The sequence below is a fragment of the Drosophila mojavensis genome, unplaced genomic scaffold (assembly GCF_018153725.1).
Source record: "Drosophila mojavensis isolate 15081-1352.22 unplaced genomic scaffold, ASM1815372v1 contig_74, whole genome shotgun sequence".
NCBI classification, from domain to species: domain Eukaryota; kingdom Metazoa; phylum Arthropoda; class Insecta; order Diptera; family Drosophilidae; genus Drosophila; species Drosophila mojavensis.
In genome coordinates, this window is record NW_025318899.1 from 14,897,453 (window position 1) to 14,917,656 (window position 20,204).

General features: G+C 35.1%; 2 protein-coding genes and 1 long non-coding RNA gene across 4 annotated transcripts; 2 read left to right on the plus strand and 1 right to left on the minus strand.

Moving 5' to 3' along the window:
* Positions 1-204: 204 nt before the first annotated feature.
* LOC6582582 (cytosolic Fe-S cluster assembly factor NUBP2 homolog) lies at positions 205-1,842 on the plus strand. The gene is made up of 3 exons (XM_002008246.4): positions 205-395; positions 460-902; positions 1,041-1,842. Exons 1-3 carry the CDS (start codon positions 285-287, stop codon positions 1,279-1,281), a joined length of 795 nt encoding a protein of 264 aa, XP_002008282.1. The 5' UTR covers positions 205-284; the 3' UTR covers positions 1,282-1,842.
* On the minus strand, positions 1,335-19,163 carry LOC6582583. 2 transcript variants are annotated; one of them, XM_044009517.1, is made up of 5 exons: positions 19,122-19,163; positions 17,340-17,500; positions 7,904-7,951; positions 2,480-3,175; positions 1,335-2,443 (listed from the first exon to the last, which is right to left on the minus strand). In XM_044009517.1, the coding sequence occupies exons 2-5, from the start codon at positions 17,401-17,403 to the stop codon at positions 1,875-1,877; spliced, it is 1,377 nt and encodes a 458-aa protein (XP_043865452.1). In that variant the 5' UTR covers positions 17,404-17,500; positions 19,122-19,163; the 3' UTR covers positions 1,335-1,874. The 2 variants fall into 2 exon arrangements, with proteins under 2 accessions (XP_043865452.1, XP_002008283.3); XM_002008247.4 differs by having other exon boundaries at positions 1,335-3,175.
* A 28-nt stretch (positions 19,164-19,191) lies between these two features.
* Positions 19,192-19,818, plus strand: LOC116804347. The gene is made up of 2 exons (XR_004364326.1): positions 19,192-19,678; positions 19,756-19,818. It is a non-coding gene; the product is annotated as an uncharacterized LOC116804347 (long non-coding RNA).
* Positions 19,819-20,204: the final 386 nt, after the last annotated feature.

Genomic DNA, 20,204 nt, shown 5'->3' on the forward strand with positions numbered 1-20,204 from the left:
CAGCGTTGCCAGGTGACGGGTTTGCCATTCGTCAAGTACTCAGCTTACATATAAATCGATCTTATTTGATTTATGTATGATATAAATATCATAAAATATGTATTTAATTTATGTAGGAATTACATATTTTGCTGTCAGTTTGATTAATAATGTGTGATTAATAATTCCCTAAAACCATTTTTTCCTCGTGTCTGGTATGCAGGTCAATTGTCTTTGCAGCCCTGGGCATCAGCTGCGGCACTTGTTGTGCTCGCCTTAAATACTTAGTTTATTGTGAAATAATAATGCTGGACAAGGTAAAAAACGTTATCGTTGTGCTCTCGGGCAAGGGTGGCGTGGGCAAATCAACAGTTAGCACGCAATTGGCGCTAGCATTGCGAGCAACCGGTCATAAGGTCAGTTATATCACAATATGTTACCATCTCTCACATTTCATATGAAGTATGTTTTTATTGATAGGTCGGTCTGTTGGATATAGATCTGTGCGGTCCCAGTGTGCCACATTTGCTGGGCCTTGAGGGTCGTGATATTTACCAGTGCGACGATGGCTGGGTACCCATTTACACAGATGAGAGCAAAACACTTGCCGTCATGTCCATTGGATTTTTGCTCAAGAATCGCAATGATCCCGTCATTTGGCGAGGACCCAAAAAGACTATGATGATTAAGCAGTTTCTTACCGATGTCAAATGGGAGGATCTCGACTACTTAATCATTGACACGCCGCCTGGCACCTCGGACGAGCACATCACGGTTATGGAATGCATGCGCGAGGTGCCTTGCAATGGTGCAATCATTGTGACAACGCCGCAGGGCGTGGCCTTGGACGATGTGCGCAAAGAATTAACCTTCTGCAAAAAGACCGGCATCAAGGTGCTGGGCATTGTGGAGAATATGAGCGGGTGAGTAAATCACAACAGGTGAATTGATCAGCATATAAGAATGCAAGAGATATAGAGTGAGGGAGAGAGAGCTTAGGCTTAGTAATTTAGTATTCACTAAGCTCTTGTCTTGTATTAACATTTCGGTATTTTTTACAGTTTCGTTTGTCCGCACTGCAGCGATTGCACGAACATCTTTTCGTCGTTTGGTGGCGCGGAGCTGGCGCAGTTGGCTCAGGTGCCACTTTTGGGCACCCTGCCCATCGATCCGCGCGTTGGCGTTTTGGCAGGCAGCACCGCATCGGTGTTGAATGAGCTCGCAGATTCCAGCACGGCGCAGGTATTGCGCAGCATTGTCCAACATTTGGATGGATTGACAGCACTGCCAACGTCCGCTTAAATGGACAGTGAGCGGCACCCACTTCCCCCTTTTTCCATAAATCAGAGACTTAATTTCTTCAGTTTTTCGCTTTATTTGATTTTCGTGTATTTGGGGGAGAGATGCTAGAAATGCTTCTTATTCTAATCTTTTTGGTATATCAATTATTTTAATTTTTGTTTCATTTCTTTAATATATACTTTTTTAATGTTTTCTAATACAATTTATCACAATGCATTGTTTAATTAAGAAATAACTGTCTCAGATTGTGTGTACTTTAATGCACAGAAGCCCCTTTTAATGTGGGTAAAATGGGGCATGGCCTCATCTAACATAGTCATTCCTTATCGTATATGTATATAAAATATAATCATGATTTTGTAGCTTATACAGATTGATATTTGTTACTTTTCAAATGTTAGTTAGAATGCCCTTCTAAGTTTTGTGTGTGCTAAAGTTGATGAAATAATACAAAAATCGCGGATTTCGCTGGAGCATTGTCTTTAGGCGGAGAGTTCGCAACGAACTGTTCCAATAAATTATAAATAATAAATTAGTATATATTTATGCTACTTTTATGAATATATGTATGTAAATGTGGGAATGATATCGATTTATTTTACAGTCTCGTTTTGTCGTTTGTCCATCAACGGCTGATCCCCTCGTATATTAGTGACTTGCAGCTTATTCGCCTCCAAACACGGCACCATATCGTACTTCTTGCAGCGTTTGCAATGGGCTTTTACTGGCCATGCCATGGCCAGAGCAACGATAATGACGATGAAAACTACAGATAGCCATATAAGTAATTCATTTTGCTTATTGCTTGGACGCACTGCATCTTCAGAATTTTGCGGATAATGATATTCATTATCGTCGATGGCTGACTCACGATGCCAACTGGTCGACTCAGGAGTCTGTGCGGCAGGTGCCGATGTGGCCGATGTGGCTGAGAGTGTTGTATATTCCATGCTGTTAGCTGTGCTGCTGCTCATGCTGCTCTCCTCATCTTCTTTCATGTTTTTTACTGTGCTGCTCCCCTTTGCATTATAAAGATAAGCTGGTATGGTTGTTCCCATTCCCATGGTCTTTATATCCTTGTCTGTCGGCTGCTCAGTTGTGCTTTCGAATTCCTCCTCACTGTTGAGCTCTTGAGAATCTTCCTTGAATTCAGTTTCAGCAGTTGAGCTGCTACCTGTGGATGGGCTGCTCCAAGCAGTTGAGCTGCTCTCTGTGGATGGGCTGCTCCAGGCAGTTGAGCTGCTCTCTGTGGATGGGCTGCTCCAAGCAGTTGAGCTGCTCTCCGTCGATGGGTTGCTCCAAGCAGTTGAGCTCATCTGTATAAAAGGTGTTGCCTCTGTGGTAATGATATCTGGCTCAGCACAAACGGGACAGCAGTCGTCTGGCTCTTTCTTTGGATTGGCGCATTCGGGAGTCTTGCATAGCACACTCACGCAGCTGGTTTCCATGCCAGCGGTGCAGGTGCAGGTCTCGCAGCCATTACCCTGGATCCAGGATTCGTTGATCGACTTATACTGTCCATCACTGGACAGACAGTTCTCCGCTGGCCCCTCGTACTGTTGGCACTCTGAGGTGCACATTTCATGGCAGCTGGAGCATCTGATGCAACTATCTCTCCAATAGATGATGGGTCTGCCCTCAACACAGTCCGGTATTGGGCCGCATTCATATTTGGAGCAACAGCTGCCCGGCTGTCCGTTGCCTGTGCTCAGTTCATGGAGTACCAGGCCCGGCTTACATCTGGGCTTCTTTGAGCATTCGTCGCACGTGCAGTAGCTTTCGAGGCAGGAAAGGCTTTGGTTAAACTTGTAGGCAAGTCTGCTATGTGCGGGGCAATCAGGCGAGTTTCTCGTATTGCATATAAGTATGGGATTGCGATAGCCTAATTCGAGATCTGCAATGAAAGAATTGAGAAAAGTTTAGCCGAAAGCAAGCAATATGAGACAAATTCCAATTGGGGCTCCATTTGGATGGCATGTGAACTGAATACGTTCCACAATTGTCTAAGGTCAGTAACTGACCTTAAAAGTTGATAAACGACATGTTGTTATCTCGTTTGATTTGTTGGGTCTGAAGGGTAAAAATTCGTAGGTTTGCCTCGTTGCCTGATGAAACAGAAAAAAGAATTTGTTGTACGGTCTGATATGAGCGAATGTCAGTGGAACGAATGTGGAGCGCGAGTTGTATAACTTAGTAAGGCATGCCAAAGTGTTACTGGGTCCAATGATTCATCCCAATGGATTGTGGCTTAACTTGGCCATAAATATAGTAGTGAATATCAAAATAAATTTCAGTATATATATGTATCTGTATAAGTATATAAGTAAATCTATATCACTATCTGTCATTTCGACTTTAATTTGAAGTTGGATAATACGCAAATTGTTTACTCTATTCTTATCGAGTGAAATGATGTATATATATAAAAATAGATATACATATATATACATATATATATATATATATATATTTTTTTTTTTTCTGCTCTCTACTGATTGTATTTAATATGACGCCGCATTTGCCAATAGAGGGTTTTAGGTAAATTTATAAAAATTGCAATTTGATTAGCAATAGATTGTGGACATTTGACGAGACCGCGAGACGCACTGCCGAGTGTCAGGGACAGCCCCTAAAAAAGTATCGTATCTCTTTTCGCTGGGATACAAAGTACAGTGGCACACGCTCGTTTATCGTTTATTTATTGTTATTGATTTTTGACATTTTATCATTGAATTAGCAAATGACCGGAGGGACCGTGGGGGACCGTGGGGGGACTGTGCGGGCCCAAGGGGAATGTGAATGGCAGGCAACAACAATCAGTACAGTACAACAACTACAACAATAAGAATGAATTATTTTGGGCAAGAATTTCTTTGGAGCAATCGATCGATCCAGCTATCCGACGACCGATATCGCGATCTCTTTCCATTGAATCAATAATTTTCAATATGCCATATCACGTTTCGTTTGCAAACGTACTTTTATTATTATTATTATTATTATTACGAGAGTACTGTGTGCCCTTTAAGACAATTAATTGATAAGGAAACTTTCCTAAATATTAACAAAGCTATTGATTTCGATATATATAATATATGTATATAATATGTATATGGTAGGTTGTTTTTTCTTTTTCATTCTATATGAAATTGACGTCATAGATGCCGCGTATAGGTGAAGCGCAGCGTATTCAATTGAACATAATTTAAAATAGATATAACTTACGATATCAGAGAAGACGGATCTATATACATACACACACAGACAGAGGGGGCGGGGGCATTTATTGCGAAGCGCATAGAAGGGCGCACATAAGTCACGACACTTTGCGTGATCTGTTAGAGATGTAAGTGGAATTCTAGGGCATATCAATGTGTGTGTTGGCTTGAGGATGATGTTGATATTTGAGATATTGCTTGTTCTTCTTCTTTATTGTTTTTTATCATTCATACTGCAGCCAAAAGAGAATTGTGCTGGAAAAGCGTTATACAATGTGCTTTAATGTGGGCTCAGCATTTGCGGGCTTTGGCTGTGCTTTTTTTTTTTTTTTCAATTATGATTATTTTCATTTTGCTTGGGGTTTATTGACCCGATTGGTCAGCAAAAAACTTCAAAAATAAAAACAGAAGAAAAGTGCCAAGATACGCAGTTAAACCAGTTAAATAAAAGCAAACACACTGCCGACACGTCCAAAGGTCTTACATTTAATGCAAATTAACTAGGCATATATCCGTCTTCGCAAGTGGGTCGCGCCGCTACTCTCATTAGCGAATGCGATGCGGGAGGCGGATGGCATCCGCGATAACGAATCTGCGAAATGTATGAATACCAGAAGTGCTAATTACGTCACTTGTTAGTTTTTTCATACACCCTATCTACCTGCAGCTAGATCAACTGGGGTATATGAGCTGTGGATAACATTTACTTGAAAATGCCATAATTAGAAAAACTTGTAGAAGACCTGTGTGATATGGATATAATGAATATTATATTGATCCATAATATAAGCAAATTGTATTATATAAATTATATCATATTATAAATATATAAAATATGTTACTTTGTTAGAACTTGAGTTTCGATTCCTATTATTCATTATTCTTAAGATAACAGCTTGCAATGGCTTGCAATACCAATGTCTGCATTAGTATATAGAAAAGATCAGTTGTCTCCTCAGACTAATACAGGGTATCTATAGGTACTGCCATACTGATAGCTTCCTTGTTTTGTTGTTAAACAACACACAGACAGACACACATACACACACACACATTTAGACACATTAAGCGAACATTTCATATTTCGTTAAATATATATATGTATATATATGCATATATATATATATTTTTTAATTTTTTTCGTTTTTTGATTGATCTACACCCGAAGGTTGCATGCAAAAGTGCAATTCGTTTTTTGAGTCTGTTTTTCCAGTTTCCAGATGAAATAAGCTCTAGAGTCTCTATACGTAAACTTCTAGCGTCATCGGTATTTAAAAAAAAAATAAATAAATTTTAGTACAATTAGCTGGCAAGATTGTTGACACGCCGCCACTGTCAGTCTCACACAGGCTGACATGCAAAGTTACTTAAAATACAACAAATAAATATATGTGGAGGGAGAGAGAGAAAGAGAGAGGGAGAACAAACTAAAATTAAATACTTCAAACAAGAAGAGGAGAGGTCGTCGCTGTCGTATCTTAACTACAGTATTGCTTTGAGGTCGCGAGGAGAAACGGGTTGATGTAGCCGTTACAAACTTGTGGTTGACAATCACAACAACAACAACAACAAACAAAGCAACAGCAGCAACAGCAACAACAACGACAACCACAACTCCCAAACTGATGAAGTAATTGTTGTTGTTCTCTTAGTCAACGTCTGAGGCTTGGGTAGCCTTAAAGCTCAGATATCAACATAACTGCGCATACGCTCTTTTACACCTAAGAACCTAATTGATGCTCAGCCTGTCAAAATATACATATGTACATATATAGTGTGTATATACATAAATAATTTTGTTTAATTTTCACTCAACACACGTCAATCACGTTTCGTAAATTTGTGCACAATTATCGTATATTATTATTATAAATTTGTGGGACTTTAAAAGTTCATTTGCAATGCTTTCAAATTATGGATTTGATTTACGTTTGAACACTGACTGCGCTTCACAGTAATTACAGTTGTTAAATAATTAAAAATGAAGAAATATATATATATATATATATATATAGTAGAGAAGTCTTACTAATTTTGAATATATATTTGAGAGATAAAATATAGATAAAGCTTCATATATAGTTTCTACATTTATTTAATTGGATTTAATATATATAAAAATGTTGCCCAAAGCCTAAACTAAATGGCTAACAGCTGTTGGCTAAGCCCGACTATAAAATACCCGGAATTCACTTTTCAGTATGACATTGGAGCAGTTAATACTTTCGGCCTAGTCCAAATCTGAACTAAAATATATACATATATTATATATATTTAAGAGTGTTACATACACTTTATCAAATACAACATACCCTAAGTGTCGTGACCCATGCGAAATATTGAATGAAAATCATTATAAATATTAATAAATAAAATGTTATACGAAAATCCAATTACCGTGTTTTCCTGGTCTACACAACGATTTGTTATAGAATTTATAGTTTAATAACAGTTAAAGCTCATTTAATAAGAATATTTATAAAGCAAATACTCCGTATATATGTATGTATGTATGTATGTAGCTAAAAAAAAGTCACTCGAAACGTAAGAGTCTTTGTTCAAGTTGCCACACTTCTTGAAATAGCAAACAAACTGATTACAAAATCCCCCTTGCATATATAAATATATACCCACACATACATGCATATACGCTATCTATCTATGTGTGTGTATGTGTGATTGATCAATCACAGTTAGAGCACGTCACGGTCGCATTTGGGAGCGCTGTTCGGTTCCGCCTGGCGATCAATTAGTGAGCTGGCTCGTACCCCCCGATGATATTCCGTATTTATTGTCCTTGGCTTCATGCTTAGCACGAACCATTAAAGCATTAAAAATTAAGCTCTTATTTTTGTTTTCCTGTTCTAACTGAACCAATCACACACACATATATACGTACACCTATGTCTCTGTATGTGTGTGTGTGGGTTTATATAAGGTTGTTCGCTGAATATTGCGTAAACAAAACATATTTTTTTATGCGCTCGGTCGTACGACAGTCGACAGCATTTAAGTTTATCTTAATTATAGATCAATTATAATATACAGAAGTACATACATTATAAACCCGAAAAAAAAACGTATGTATAATGTTACGACTAGTAGCCAAGAAGCATTCCCATTATTAATTATGCGTCAAAACAAACACTGTTAAATTTTTTACGTTTTGGACAGAGGCGAGTGCGTACATTCTGAGTAATATCGCACAATGGGCGGTGTGGATTTAATTAGCGAACAGAAACGGAATTTGGGCTATAAGTAGGAAATTGTAGCATTGCTAACAAAAATTAATAAAATATAATGTATAGATCTCTCTGAATATCTAAAAGAGAAAGGCAGTTAAAATAAATACCATATTTTTTTTTTTTTTTTTAATATATGTTTTATATTCCCGTATAACTTACCAGTTTTGTTTTGCTGTTCATAGTTATCTTCTAAAGATCTGATAGATGCTAAAAATATAGAAAAAAGGTTTGTAAATATAAATAAATAATCAATATAAAAATTAAAAAATATATATATATATTATAAATAAAATTAATATATATATTATATATCATAATATAAATATAAAATCTTAATTAATTAATCTATATATTATACATATATCATAGCATTAATTAGAAATCTCAATAAATTAAAAAATATTTGCCATGAACTTTGGGAATGTGTACCACTGTGCCATTGTCTCTCTCAGATTGCGGTTTGCTATTTTGTATGCCGGTATGGCGCTCTGAACTTTGGACTGGTAATTGTTTAGTTATATTTTGCTCAAATTGCACAATTACAATTAAATTATGAGGCAAAGCGGCACAAAGCGTCTGATTAATGCCCGTAAATGTGATATATGATATATGATCCCATCGAACAGATGCGCTAAATAATACTATTATTATTAGAGCATCTGTTTATGTTGCATACGAATGTATTTATTTATTTATTTCGTTTTAATGGGCCCGCTGGGATTGTGCCGGCAGATGTGACGATATAAAAACAGCTCTCTCTCTCTCTCTTTCTCTCTGTATCTCTTCGTCTCTTTCATATTCTCTCTCTCTATATATATATATATATATATATATATATATTTATGAGTAATAACGTACGTATGTAGACGACCCATTAAAATGCCTGTTTTTGCGCATACTTTTGCCGAGATTCTGGTCTAGATTGTCCGCGGCCACTGACCTCAATAGTTGATGGCCAACTTTATGTACAAGCTGACCGAGTGATAGACTAAACTTCCTCTGGATATGTACATATATGTATATCTATATGTGTGTATAAGTACAACAGTGCGTATGATTCAGTGTGGGCGATTTTGAGCGTTGCCCTTTAAATGACTTCTTACGATAATATATGTGATATGCGATTTTTCCAAAAATTCATATATACGCTATAGAGTTGGTAGAGGTTTTATAACTTATGTATATTATAGAATATAGAGAAATATTATTTCATATAAATACATATTTAATTAATCAATATTTTCTTGTACAGTTTCAGCTCATCTTTAAATACAGAGCATTTGTACGTCGCATACATCTAGTTTTCCCTGTTCTATCTATTTCCTTCTCCCATAAGCTGTCTCTTTGCAATTTATGCGTATTTAGTTGTGCCAAGTTTTCAGCTCAGTTCCTGTCGCATCACACATTATTTGTGTTAATTGTTTGTCACTTCAACAATTAATTAAATCACACAGCGAAAGATTAAACAGAATTTTGCTTTACTTAATAGCGGACAGAAATGATTTATGTATATTAGACATGAACAGTGCCAACAGAACAGAACAGAACAGAACAGAACCGAACAGAAGTGAACATGAAGCGAACTGAGATATCTGGACATGTGTTGACTTTGGCTTTATAAACGATTCATTTAATTTCGTTAAATATCATCGTCCATGTAATCAATGAAGTCAAGTCAAACGTAACCGATACGCAATTCGAATACCCTGTAAATATCTATTTAAACGCTATTAATGCTCTTCGAATGAGTCACAGCCTGAGCATTCCCACATAGATTAATGAAGGCCGGAAGTTGATTCATAAATCGAATTTGAACTAAATTATTTATTAGTTAGATCTGCCTGAATGTTTGCTAAGCCTAATTCTCTACGATAAAACAATTCTAGGAAATCTTGTCTGATCTGATATATCATGCTAGAAAGCGAACCACAGACAACTTTTTACTTTCCCTGGCAAATTCTTCGAATATTGTTTAAAGATTTCCAGCAAACACACACACACGCATACACACACAGCTAATAAATAAATATATTTTGGGCACATTGTTCAAGTCAAGAGTTTGCAATTTCTTATTGACTAATAGCACTATATCATTGATCCAATTATAGAATAGGCAAATTTGCAAAATATTATTAACTGGCAGGGAAATGCTTTTCGCCCTGTGAATTATAAATTTGTAAATTGAGAACAGTGAATTTTGAATTGTGTCTGTCGCACCTACGCAGATGTTTTTCCACTTAATTGGGCGTAGTGTTTGCGGCTCTGACTGACTGGCTGGCACCAGAAACCTATGGTTTCGGCCTCAATTGACCGAGGCAGACGTCTGAAAATACTAAATCCAACTATGTCTGGCCCTGATGCATGTCCTCCTTAATCGGAAGCCTTGATTCGCTAATGGCCTGCTTAAGAGAGCAAATATCAATGACTAATGCAGTTGTTTGTGTGTGTAGTTTTTGATAAAGCCGCAAAGGCGCAACACCGAGTTGGTTATTTAACTGCAAATACTGCTTATTAGATTAGAGGCAAGTGAAACTGACTTTTGCTTAAGGTATTTAGGCTAATAAACCTATATAAATTTAGAAATGACGTAGTGCACACCACATCGAGTGCAAGTTCATAGCAATAACAAATTAATTTAAGACGTAATTGAAACGTAATATAACTTTCATAATATATTGATAGGTATGTGCATTGTCTTTAATAATATCTAATCTTTCCAGCTTGAAAGCTTTCCAGCTTGGGAAAGCCAAAATTTACTACGCGATATGTGGCGAAGAGAGTTTGAAATTATTATATCAGATATAGATTATATATAAGATATAGATTATATTTTCTGTGTAAAATAATTAACAATATAAATATATAGTATACATAAGTATAATACTATTATTTAATATAGGTAGATATATGTATTATATATATTTATGGTATTAAGCATTAAGGGTATTCCTAAATTCCTTGTTTCCCCTCAGATTTAACTGTGTAAGTGTCCAATATTTGTCTTTATATAAATAAATATGCATAGAATTATGCATTAAGGGTATTCTTATTCTGCATATACATTATATGTATATAAATATATATATATTTATATATACATATGTATATGCATATATCCACATTTGGACACAGCTAAGTTTCATTGTCAGTTCTTTTAATTTAGGAACAGCTGCCGAAGTTATCTTTCTAAAGAACTCACATTTATTCATTTCCAAGTGTAAGCGCAGATATTCTTGATAAATTTCTATTACAATATCTATAATACATACATATCTATGTATATGTACATACAAATATCTGGTCTAAGGTCACCTTCCATTTAATAGTTACGTCGCATTATAATAAAACAATAACAAAATTTCACCAGCTGTGATATCGTTTTTTTTTTTTTTTTTTTGCTTTATCTATCTGTAGAAGTCGAATATACTCGAATGTATATTTATTTACATATATACGATATATATTATTGTATGTATACTTACACACGTATGACAAGTATGGAAATAATGAAATTTGTGAAATCTTGTGAAATGCAAAGGAAATGCTGGAAATGCTAAATAATGGATGATTCAAGCACTCGGAACTCGGAACGAATGCAAATATTTCTGCTTTATTTCTTCAACAATTTTGTTCTCTTCTTCTTTTTTCCTTTTTTTGTTTTTGCACTGTGGAATGTTGTTTAGATGATATTTATCTAAGTTATCTTGCGCGCAAAACCGAGTCACGTGTAGCAACAGCTATGAAAAGACTATGCCATCTAGCCGGCTGTTTGGGCTGGAATGCTTTCAGAGGTTTTGTATTTGTAAAGCAGTTTATAACTATGAAATTTATTAGGTATATATAAACACATACGCTCTTTATAGGTACTAATAATACTATAGTACTTACAGCGAACCGAGACGGCAAGCAGTTTGCTTAGGCTTATTAGGGTAGGCTTTACTGGGGTCACTTACTACTTACTTACATATATCAAATCATATAATACTATATATAAAATTACTATATATATCAAATCATATAATACTATATATTTTACAAAATCATATCGCATTTCCTCCTTTAGAAACAACCCTCAAAAGAATGTATTTTTCTGCATAAAAAGCGTCTCTGTTTCGCCATATATCATGGTCAAAGTCAGCTCCCATGCTATACATAAATACATACATACATACATACATATAATAAGGAAATGAAATGTAAAGAATTTTCTGATTTGTGGACATAACGACATCGCGTTCGATGTACTTGTCGCGCGCCTTAGGCAAGTACACTGGGCGAAATTCAGATGTTGTCTGGCCTGTTGCCTAATATCAGGGCGGCGCTTAGTTATTTATTTACAAGCAGCCCAAAATGATATTGTTATAGAATGCTGTTTTAGCCATTATCTGAAGTATCTCGAGAGCCTAACACCGCAGATAGCAAAGCGAGAGCTAGATTGAGAGTGAGAGTGAGATAGGTAGAGCTGAAGGGGCTGAGGCATTTGTATTTGTTACGACGACAATAGTTGCGAATATTTGCTTTGTTATTGTTTTGTGTGTGTGTGTGTGTGTGTGTGTGTTTTTTTTCATTCTTCGTTTCTTTCTAAATGCCAAAGAAATGTTTGGCTAGTGAATTCCAATGCGTTATATCAGCAGCGCCACCTGCGGGCCGCAGAGGCACATCTATCAAGAGAATAGAGTGTGTACACACACACATACATATATATCTAAGATTGTTTTGTGCATTAAAATGCAATATTTAAGGCGCAATAATAATGCTCAATATGCTTATATAGAGAGAATTTTGTTCAGTTTTTTGTTTAACACGTGCGTCGACGCGTGTTTTGCCACAGTTGGCAGTCTTTCGTTTTGTTGCGTCAGCGTTTTTGTTGTCTCTTTCCTTTTTATATATATTATATATATTGTGTGTATGTATGTATGTATGTATGTATATATGTGCACATTAGTGCATCCGTTTGCCTTTTTCTTTGCTGTTCGCCTGCTGGCTATACTTGGGTAAAAGCAGCTCAATCAGCTGAAGGAACTAGTTCAGTGGCTCAGTTCAATCACTGAACTGAGTGTTACATTCATTTTGGCTCACTCACTCATGTGGTACCAAAGTCTACTGTTGGCCTCTCTGCCTGTTTCTACATAAACTACTTATGTCGTCTCTCCCGCAATTATCTTGATCGAATTCTGACATAGATTAATAATTTTTTTAAGCTACAAACTGCGCATATTGTGAAGTGGCAACAAATGAAACACTATATCATATCTGATATATAGAGACTAAGGCCTCAATAAACTATAAATTCTCGTTTTATATAACTAGTGTATTACTATAATATATTATAGTAGCTTAAAGCTATCATTTTGTTATTAATGATATTTGTTGGGGAAAACTGTTCAGAATAGTTCTTATAGGAAAATCAAAGTTCGAAGTTTTTGTGTGTCTTAAAATAAAATCTCAATGGCGACAAATTATATTATAGATATAACCTATATGCAATGACTAGACTATAAGTATTTTTTAGACTTTAGACACTCTCTTTCAGTCTTGTTTCCTAATTCCGGTCTCTTCTCTCTCATTTTCACTCCTATCTCTGGGCTAGTTCTAATTTGTATTCTTCATATTCTTTTAAAGTATACCCTGCCTTTCTACTAAACTTACAGGCTATCTATCGCATATATATGCACCTCCAGGAAACACACATAAGATGATGCAATGCAATTTTGTTATTTAAATAAAATTGAAAGCAACAAGACAACTGTAATTTCTTAGCGATTTTAATAATTCACAATTAGCTCCAAAAAAATCCAAACGATTTCCCAGTCAATTATCTCTAGCTTTTTCTTTGATTTTCTGTCAAGCGTAGCCGCTTAGCAACCGCAATTAAACAAAGAGTCTATCGCAGCATCGTACTGCAGTTCTTAGTTATTTATAGCTTAACTGTAAACAATAATCCACAGATGAGTGTCTTCTATATACATTCATATATATATATATAGTCTATAATGATTTGACTTGGGTAGCTCATGAGTAAGTGAGCCAAAATGAATGGCTCGCTGAACTGAGCCACTGAGCTTGCTTCTTCAATATGGCTTATTTTGGCTCACTAGCTCATTCTGGTTCATTTTGCTTGCGATCACTATCGACTTGAGCTTTCAGCCATTGAGACAGTGAGTCAAATGACTGAGATGAGTTGAGATAGTTAAAAAAAAAAAAAACGAGTGAGCCGGTTCACTTCAATGAGCTGCTTTTACCCAAGCATAATGATGATGCGTGGGTTGTTCCCCTTTATGTGTTTTTCATTTGAAATATTTTCGCTTTTGTTTATGCTTTGCCTGATTTGCTAGCCGATTGTTAACTATATAGATATATAAGTATATACATACATATATGACTGGCTCTTTGGCACACTTTTACCACGATTATATATCATATGGAAGGGTTTTTTGTTTTTGTTTTTGTATTTATTTTTATTTATTTTGCGTCTGCTTCGGACTAATTGTGGCACATTTTTGACCTTCTTAGCTTCGAGCTCTGTCAGTTTGAGACAGCTAAATTTGCTTTGACGTTCGCCTTTTACGCTATGCAAATGGTTGGCTCCACCAATTTGCTTGGGTCTTAGTCACGTCCATTGCAACCCTCTGGAAATGAGTTATATTTATATAGTTTGTGTTTATTTCGGTGGTTGGTTATGTAAATTGTTTCCTTGCCAACCAGCCTTGGCATTATACCTAAGTGCTGGCTTTCTTTTCTTCTATTTATAGCTTTTTTATTTTATTTTGATTCGTGCTCCTTGATGACTGCACAATTTGCTGAAGTCACTTGCCCTTTTACCATTTATGGATTTTAGCCTGGGTTCGAGGTGAAAGCTGTGTTCTGTATATTCCGTAAATATTTTTAGTAGTCTTCGTCACTCGTCTTTGTTAGAACTTGCCCCAATTGTTGAAATGGAGTTATGCTTAGCATTTACTACATATGATATATTCTGGTATAGGGCCTATACAATTTGGGATTCGAAAGTATTTGAGTTCTGCAAATGGGTCACTTAGTAACTCTGTATTATTTATTATTGAGGATTATATTATAGTAATAATATACGTACATGTATAAGCAGATCTTAAGGTTTTTCCTAATCTCTATTTCGAATTCTCTCTCTCTTTCATTTGTATAAAGCCTTTGTAAACTTTCTTGACTCACTTCTCCTATATCATCATTTGCTGTCTTACTCTGACCTAACCCAACTCATTTTCTATAAGTTTTCTTCTTATATGAGTTTCTCCCCCTCCACATTTCCTTACCAAATTTGAAGCTCCAGCTATATATTTTGTCCTCTATATAACTGATCTCTAAACATCTATCTGTCTAACTCTGCATCTCTGTCAACACTATATATTTCCCTCCGACATAACTTTCCTAAACATTTCCTAATTTACATTTTGTAAGATAATTTTGCAATTCTTTCAAGCTCTTTCACAATTTGCATTATGTTTATTTAAACTATAAATGTCTATATATTCCACTTTGGAGTATTTGTTTACTGAAACTACTTGTTGTTATGATACTTAGCTACTACATATCTCTAGCTGCCCATTATCTCGATAGGCTGCTGAGCTAATTGGGTTACAGCAGCAACAGCTGACGCCATGGCTCGCCTCACGTAATGTAACAGGTGTAGTGAACAGGTAGAGTGCGCAACGTACCTTTGGCGCCCTCCAATTTATCAGACTCAAGGGCAACTCTCGCATAATGTACAAATAAACAAATTGAATTCGTGTTGAGGCGCTGCCCAGCAAAGTTAAACAAAAATAAAATGAAACAGAAACAAATAAACCAACGCACGCTATCTAAATTATCAATGCAATTGTTTTAAAAACCCACAAAAACAAAAACCTCAACAACAAACCGAGCTACAACAAAAATATACAAAAAACTATAGAATGAAAGAACTTTGGCCAGCGCGCTCCACCTGACTGCATAATACTCGTCCACATTACGAAATCGGGTTGAATTCTTCTTAAAATCGCTTGACCACATCGTCGGGGATCATACTCAGTTTGCTAGTCCCCAAATGGATATATATACAATATAATATAATATATATCAAAAACATCTAAATAAGTTACATGTACATCTTAATATACGTTTTCAGCTAAATATATATGTATATATAGCTATTCATGATATGCCCCATTCATAGTGGTCTATCTAAGCAGATCTCAGTAAAATCTCTTTCAAGAATAAAATCTTTAATATATGTATAACCCTAAGTAAAGCCTATATACTCTTTTTGCTATGAGTAAAACCTCAAAAACACACAACAAAAACAAAAATGTACAAAAATATACAGCAATAGCAAAAACAACACAGAGAGAAAAATTCAATAACAAAAAACATGTGTTTGTAGGTGAAAAAAAAAAAATCAACACGAAAACCAAAATATAAACAAAAATAACGAAAAATCTGTCACGACATTCCTATACTCTGCCAGCCATTTGATTGTCATGGATGTTACGTAATACGATTGAGAACAATAAAGAGTTCGGAATGTCAAAGTTGGAGCGAAATACAAAAGAAATATCAAATTGCAAAACTACCTACATATATATATGATATATAATATTGTATATTTGTTTCTCAAGCAGCCCATATATATTTCGTATATAGAGAATGTATTTGAGAAACTTAATTCTCAATCGATTTTTGTCATAGAGCAAAATGTTAGAGTTATCTTATATAGTCTTTGTACATTTTATAAATGGTAAACATCATAAAACTCTTAAACAACAGTTTTAGTTATCACAAATATGTAGACAAATTCTTTACTACGTCATCTACAATATAAACATTCCAGATGAGTTTTAGGCAGAGTTTGATGTTTATAGATCTAAAATTGGATAAGGAAAACTTTGCATAATAACATACATAGCAGTTGTCAGTTTGATAATCTTTAATTATATATAATATATATTCTGTTTGATTTCGAAAACTACCTCGGATAGGCCCCACATACTTTGTTCCAAAATTTGGTATGCTCCGCAGGCTGAGGTAAAGCAATGCCAGCGGTGATCTATAAATACATCTATATCTATAATATATACATAGTGAACATGTTGATCTGCTGGCTAGTTCGGCTGGCTGCTTTCACGTCATCAACTATAATGGCTAATGGATCCACTGCACACAGTGACGTATGATGCTATTTGTTCTTGTTGTTTTCTTTCATTTCGGAATCTTGAGAATTTGTTGGCGCGTAATAAGGTCGCAAATGTATACAGAGATTTTGTTTTTTGCCTGTTCTTTTTTGTCTTTATGCCATGTCTTGGCCATAAAAAAGAAAATACAATCAAAATAATGGCAGCAGCAGCAGCATCACAAAAAGTTCGATGAGTCACCTGATGAGTTTATAAATGAGTTCATTTTTGGATTAAAATGTTGTTATTTTTACTTTTGTGGTTTCTGTTTTTTTTTTCAGATTGCCAATTTCTCTGGCTCTTATCTATTTTGGTTGTGTTAATGCCGATCTGACAATGCTCCACATGTGCATATCAGAAAACAGCTATAAAAATGAATAATTCTCAGAAATCGGAAATCAGAAATCGGAACTCACCTGATGCGCAGGCAAACAGTAAAAGTCCCACGCACAAAATTCCAATGAGATCCAGCTGGGCCATGTCTATATAGTCAGGTGGTGTGTGAGTGAGTTTGTATTATGTAAATTTGATATTGATGTAGGTTATGTCGCGCTGAGATCCTGAAAGCGTTCAAGCTCTATAGACGAAACACAAAACAGAAGTGGGAAAAAAGATAAAATGAAATTAGTAAATGTGAGCTGAATTTAAAAGTTTCTGCTGCTGTTGCCAGGTACTACAGGGGCGTACGCCGGACTGTGGGCGTGACACAGACACAGTCCAGTTACGTCTAGTTGCGGTTTAGTCAATTTTATTTCATTAAACACATGCATATATATATATGTATATATTATTGCATATACATATATATGAAGTGTTGGTTTTTATTACGCAGTAAGTGTGTCTGCACAGCTTTGGCTGCGCATGCCCTGTAGTGGCAATTGCCATGGGCTAGTTTGGTTGCCATAGAGCACTAACTGTGAACTTATCTTTAGCGAGCGTGTCTTTTCATATCATTCTTTCTGATTACAGGGTATTCCATTACAGCGCTTTGCAAAAGTTTAGTATTTGCTGGGTGTTTGATTTCGGTTTCGGGTATTTTGCGTGTATTTGTGTGTACTTATCAAGCAAATCGGTGGCGTATGTTATAGCAAACGTGATAAGCTATCTTTTTTTTGAATCGACACAAAAAAAAAGAAACAACGAAAAATAAAAATAAAACAAGAAAATCATGAAAAAAAAAAAACGAACTAAGGTATCTTATGAGGCCTGTTAACATGCTGAATACATTCGCTGCAAGCAGTTTCTTGCACTCGGCATATAATTCATTTGCTTCTGGTATTTACTGTATTATTTAATAAATTTAATTCATTTGTAATTGATTTAAACAATTTTCTTGCCATAAATCAAGCGTGTGTCGCACTGACTGAAATGCTCATCAAGAATTTCGCATTTGGTATATATATTAATAATTTATTTTATTGTTATTCATTATATCACACCCGATAATTGTTTAACAACTGCGAAAGTTTCAAATGCAAACAGAATTTTAATTAACACACGTTAACAACAATTACTGCAGAACAACCAAATTTGATGGGATTTGTTCGAGAATATGAAATGTCGGGAAACGGGAATCGAGAATGATGATCTAGAAACTTGAATACAGAATCTGGAATCCAGAATCAATATGTATTCAAAAAAAAAATTTACTTTTGATGTCAAATATAAATATAGTAAATTATTTATTTAAAAATCTGATATATATATATCTATTAAAATATATATAAAGTTGGCCAATTATTGAGTACTAAATTTGCTTGCATCTTATTTATAAATTAATTCTGATTTAAATTCATCACCATTACTTTTTTTTTAAATTTTATGTTGATATTTAATGCCTTGGCTAAATGCGTTGCACTCGTTATTCGCTCGACTTTTTTGCGGCTTAAAAAAAAAAAATGAGCGAGCAGCAGCGACCGCAACAGAAATAAAATTTGCAATCGAAAACACAGAACAAGTTGAAAAAGCATTATCAAAAAAAAAAAAAAAAAAAAAAGAAAAAAAAAGTTAACGAAGAAACTAACTAAAACGCATATCTAACAAAAACGTAATAAACTGCTCTTAGTCATAGTTAATAATAAATAAAATGTAGAAAAAAAACCAACAAACAAATGACCAAAATGTTGAATAAGTTTGACGGAATTAAAAAATTGGGGCAATGAGACCTACGCGCTGATCACATAGATATAAGTACGTACCTGTTTTTTTTTTTTAAAGACTCGATTTGCACTTGTTTTTTGTTTTGTTTTGTTTTTTGTTTTTTTTTTTTTTTGGTTTATTGTTTTATTTGTATTTTTGAGAAACAATCAAATTACATTGTTATTGCTGTCAATGTATTTATGTTTGTCCATTTTAATGGCGAGAATTCGCACCTTTCATATCAATGATAAGAGCACCAATATTAATTTAATAACGGCGGTTAACTAAATTACGCGGATAGCCAACCAGACGAGAAATATGCACGTCCTCCCTTCTCGGCGGTTGTTGAATGACTGAATTCCCAAAACGAAACAAAGCTACAGCAAGCGTATCAGCGGAAGAGAGGAACACGGAATGAAAAGAAACAAATATAGAAATGAAACATGCGCTCTCTTTAGTAGTGAAGCGAGGGCGTTCATGTAGCGTACAGAGTACCACAGCATTGGTGCCGAATATTTTCTCTTTGAAATTGGGAGTAAGTTAACAAAAATTGAGCGAGCGCGAACGAGCAAAAGGCGAGATAGAATGAGAGTGTGTTCAGGTATCAGTGTAGTGTGTAAGCATTTTGACAGTTGATATGTAACCCATATGAATAAGTTCACAATAGTATTAACAAATATATATAAATTACAGATCATTCAGGATGTGATTGGATATAGCTAATATAATGTAATAAAAATTAAATATCTTATTATATGTGTAAAGTGTTATCTATTCAGTTTAATATTATTACATACAGCAAGAATCCCTGTACATTAATATATTTTAAATAAATATATAATATTCTAGGGTATTTAGACTTCGTTATATTGGGAAAAGAAAGTATTCTTTTTTGTTTGTGTACAGATCGTAAAAGTTGGTAAATAAATTTTTATAAATGCGCAGTAACCATAGGGAGATTTACGATTTTACTTATTACTTGCAAAATAATATATAAATTTATAAACTACCAACGACGTATAAGCAATATTGTTTTGTTTGCTGTTGCTCTATATAATGCGTATACGTATTAGCAGCAAGCCGCACGCACATAGCCTTTATGTGCGTGTGCGTGCGCGTATGAGTGTGCGCTGGCCGGCGCG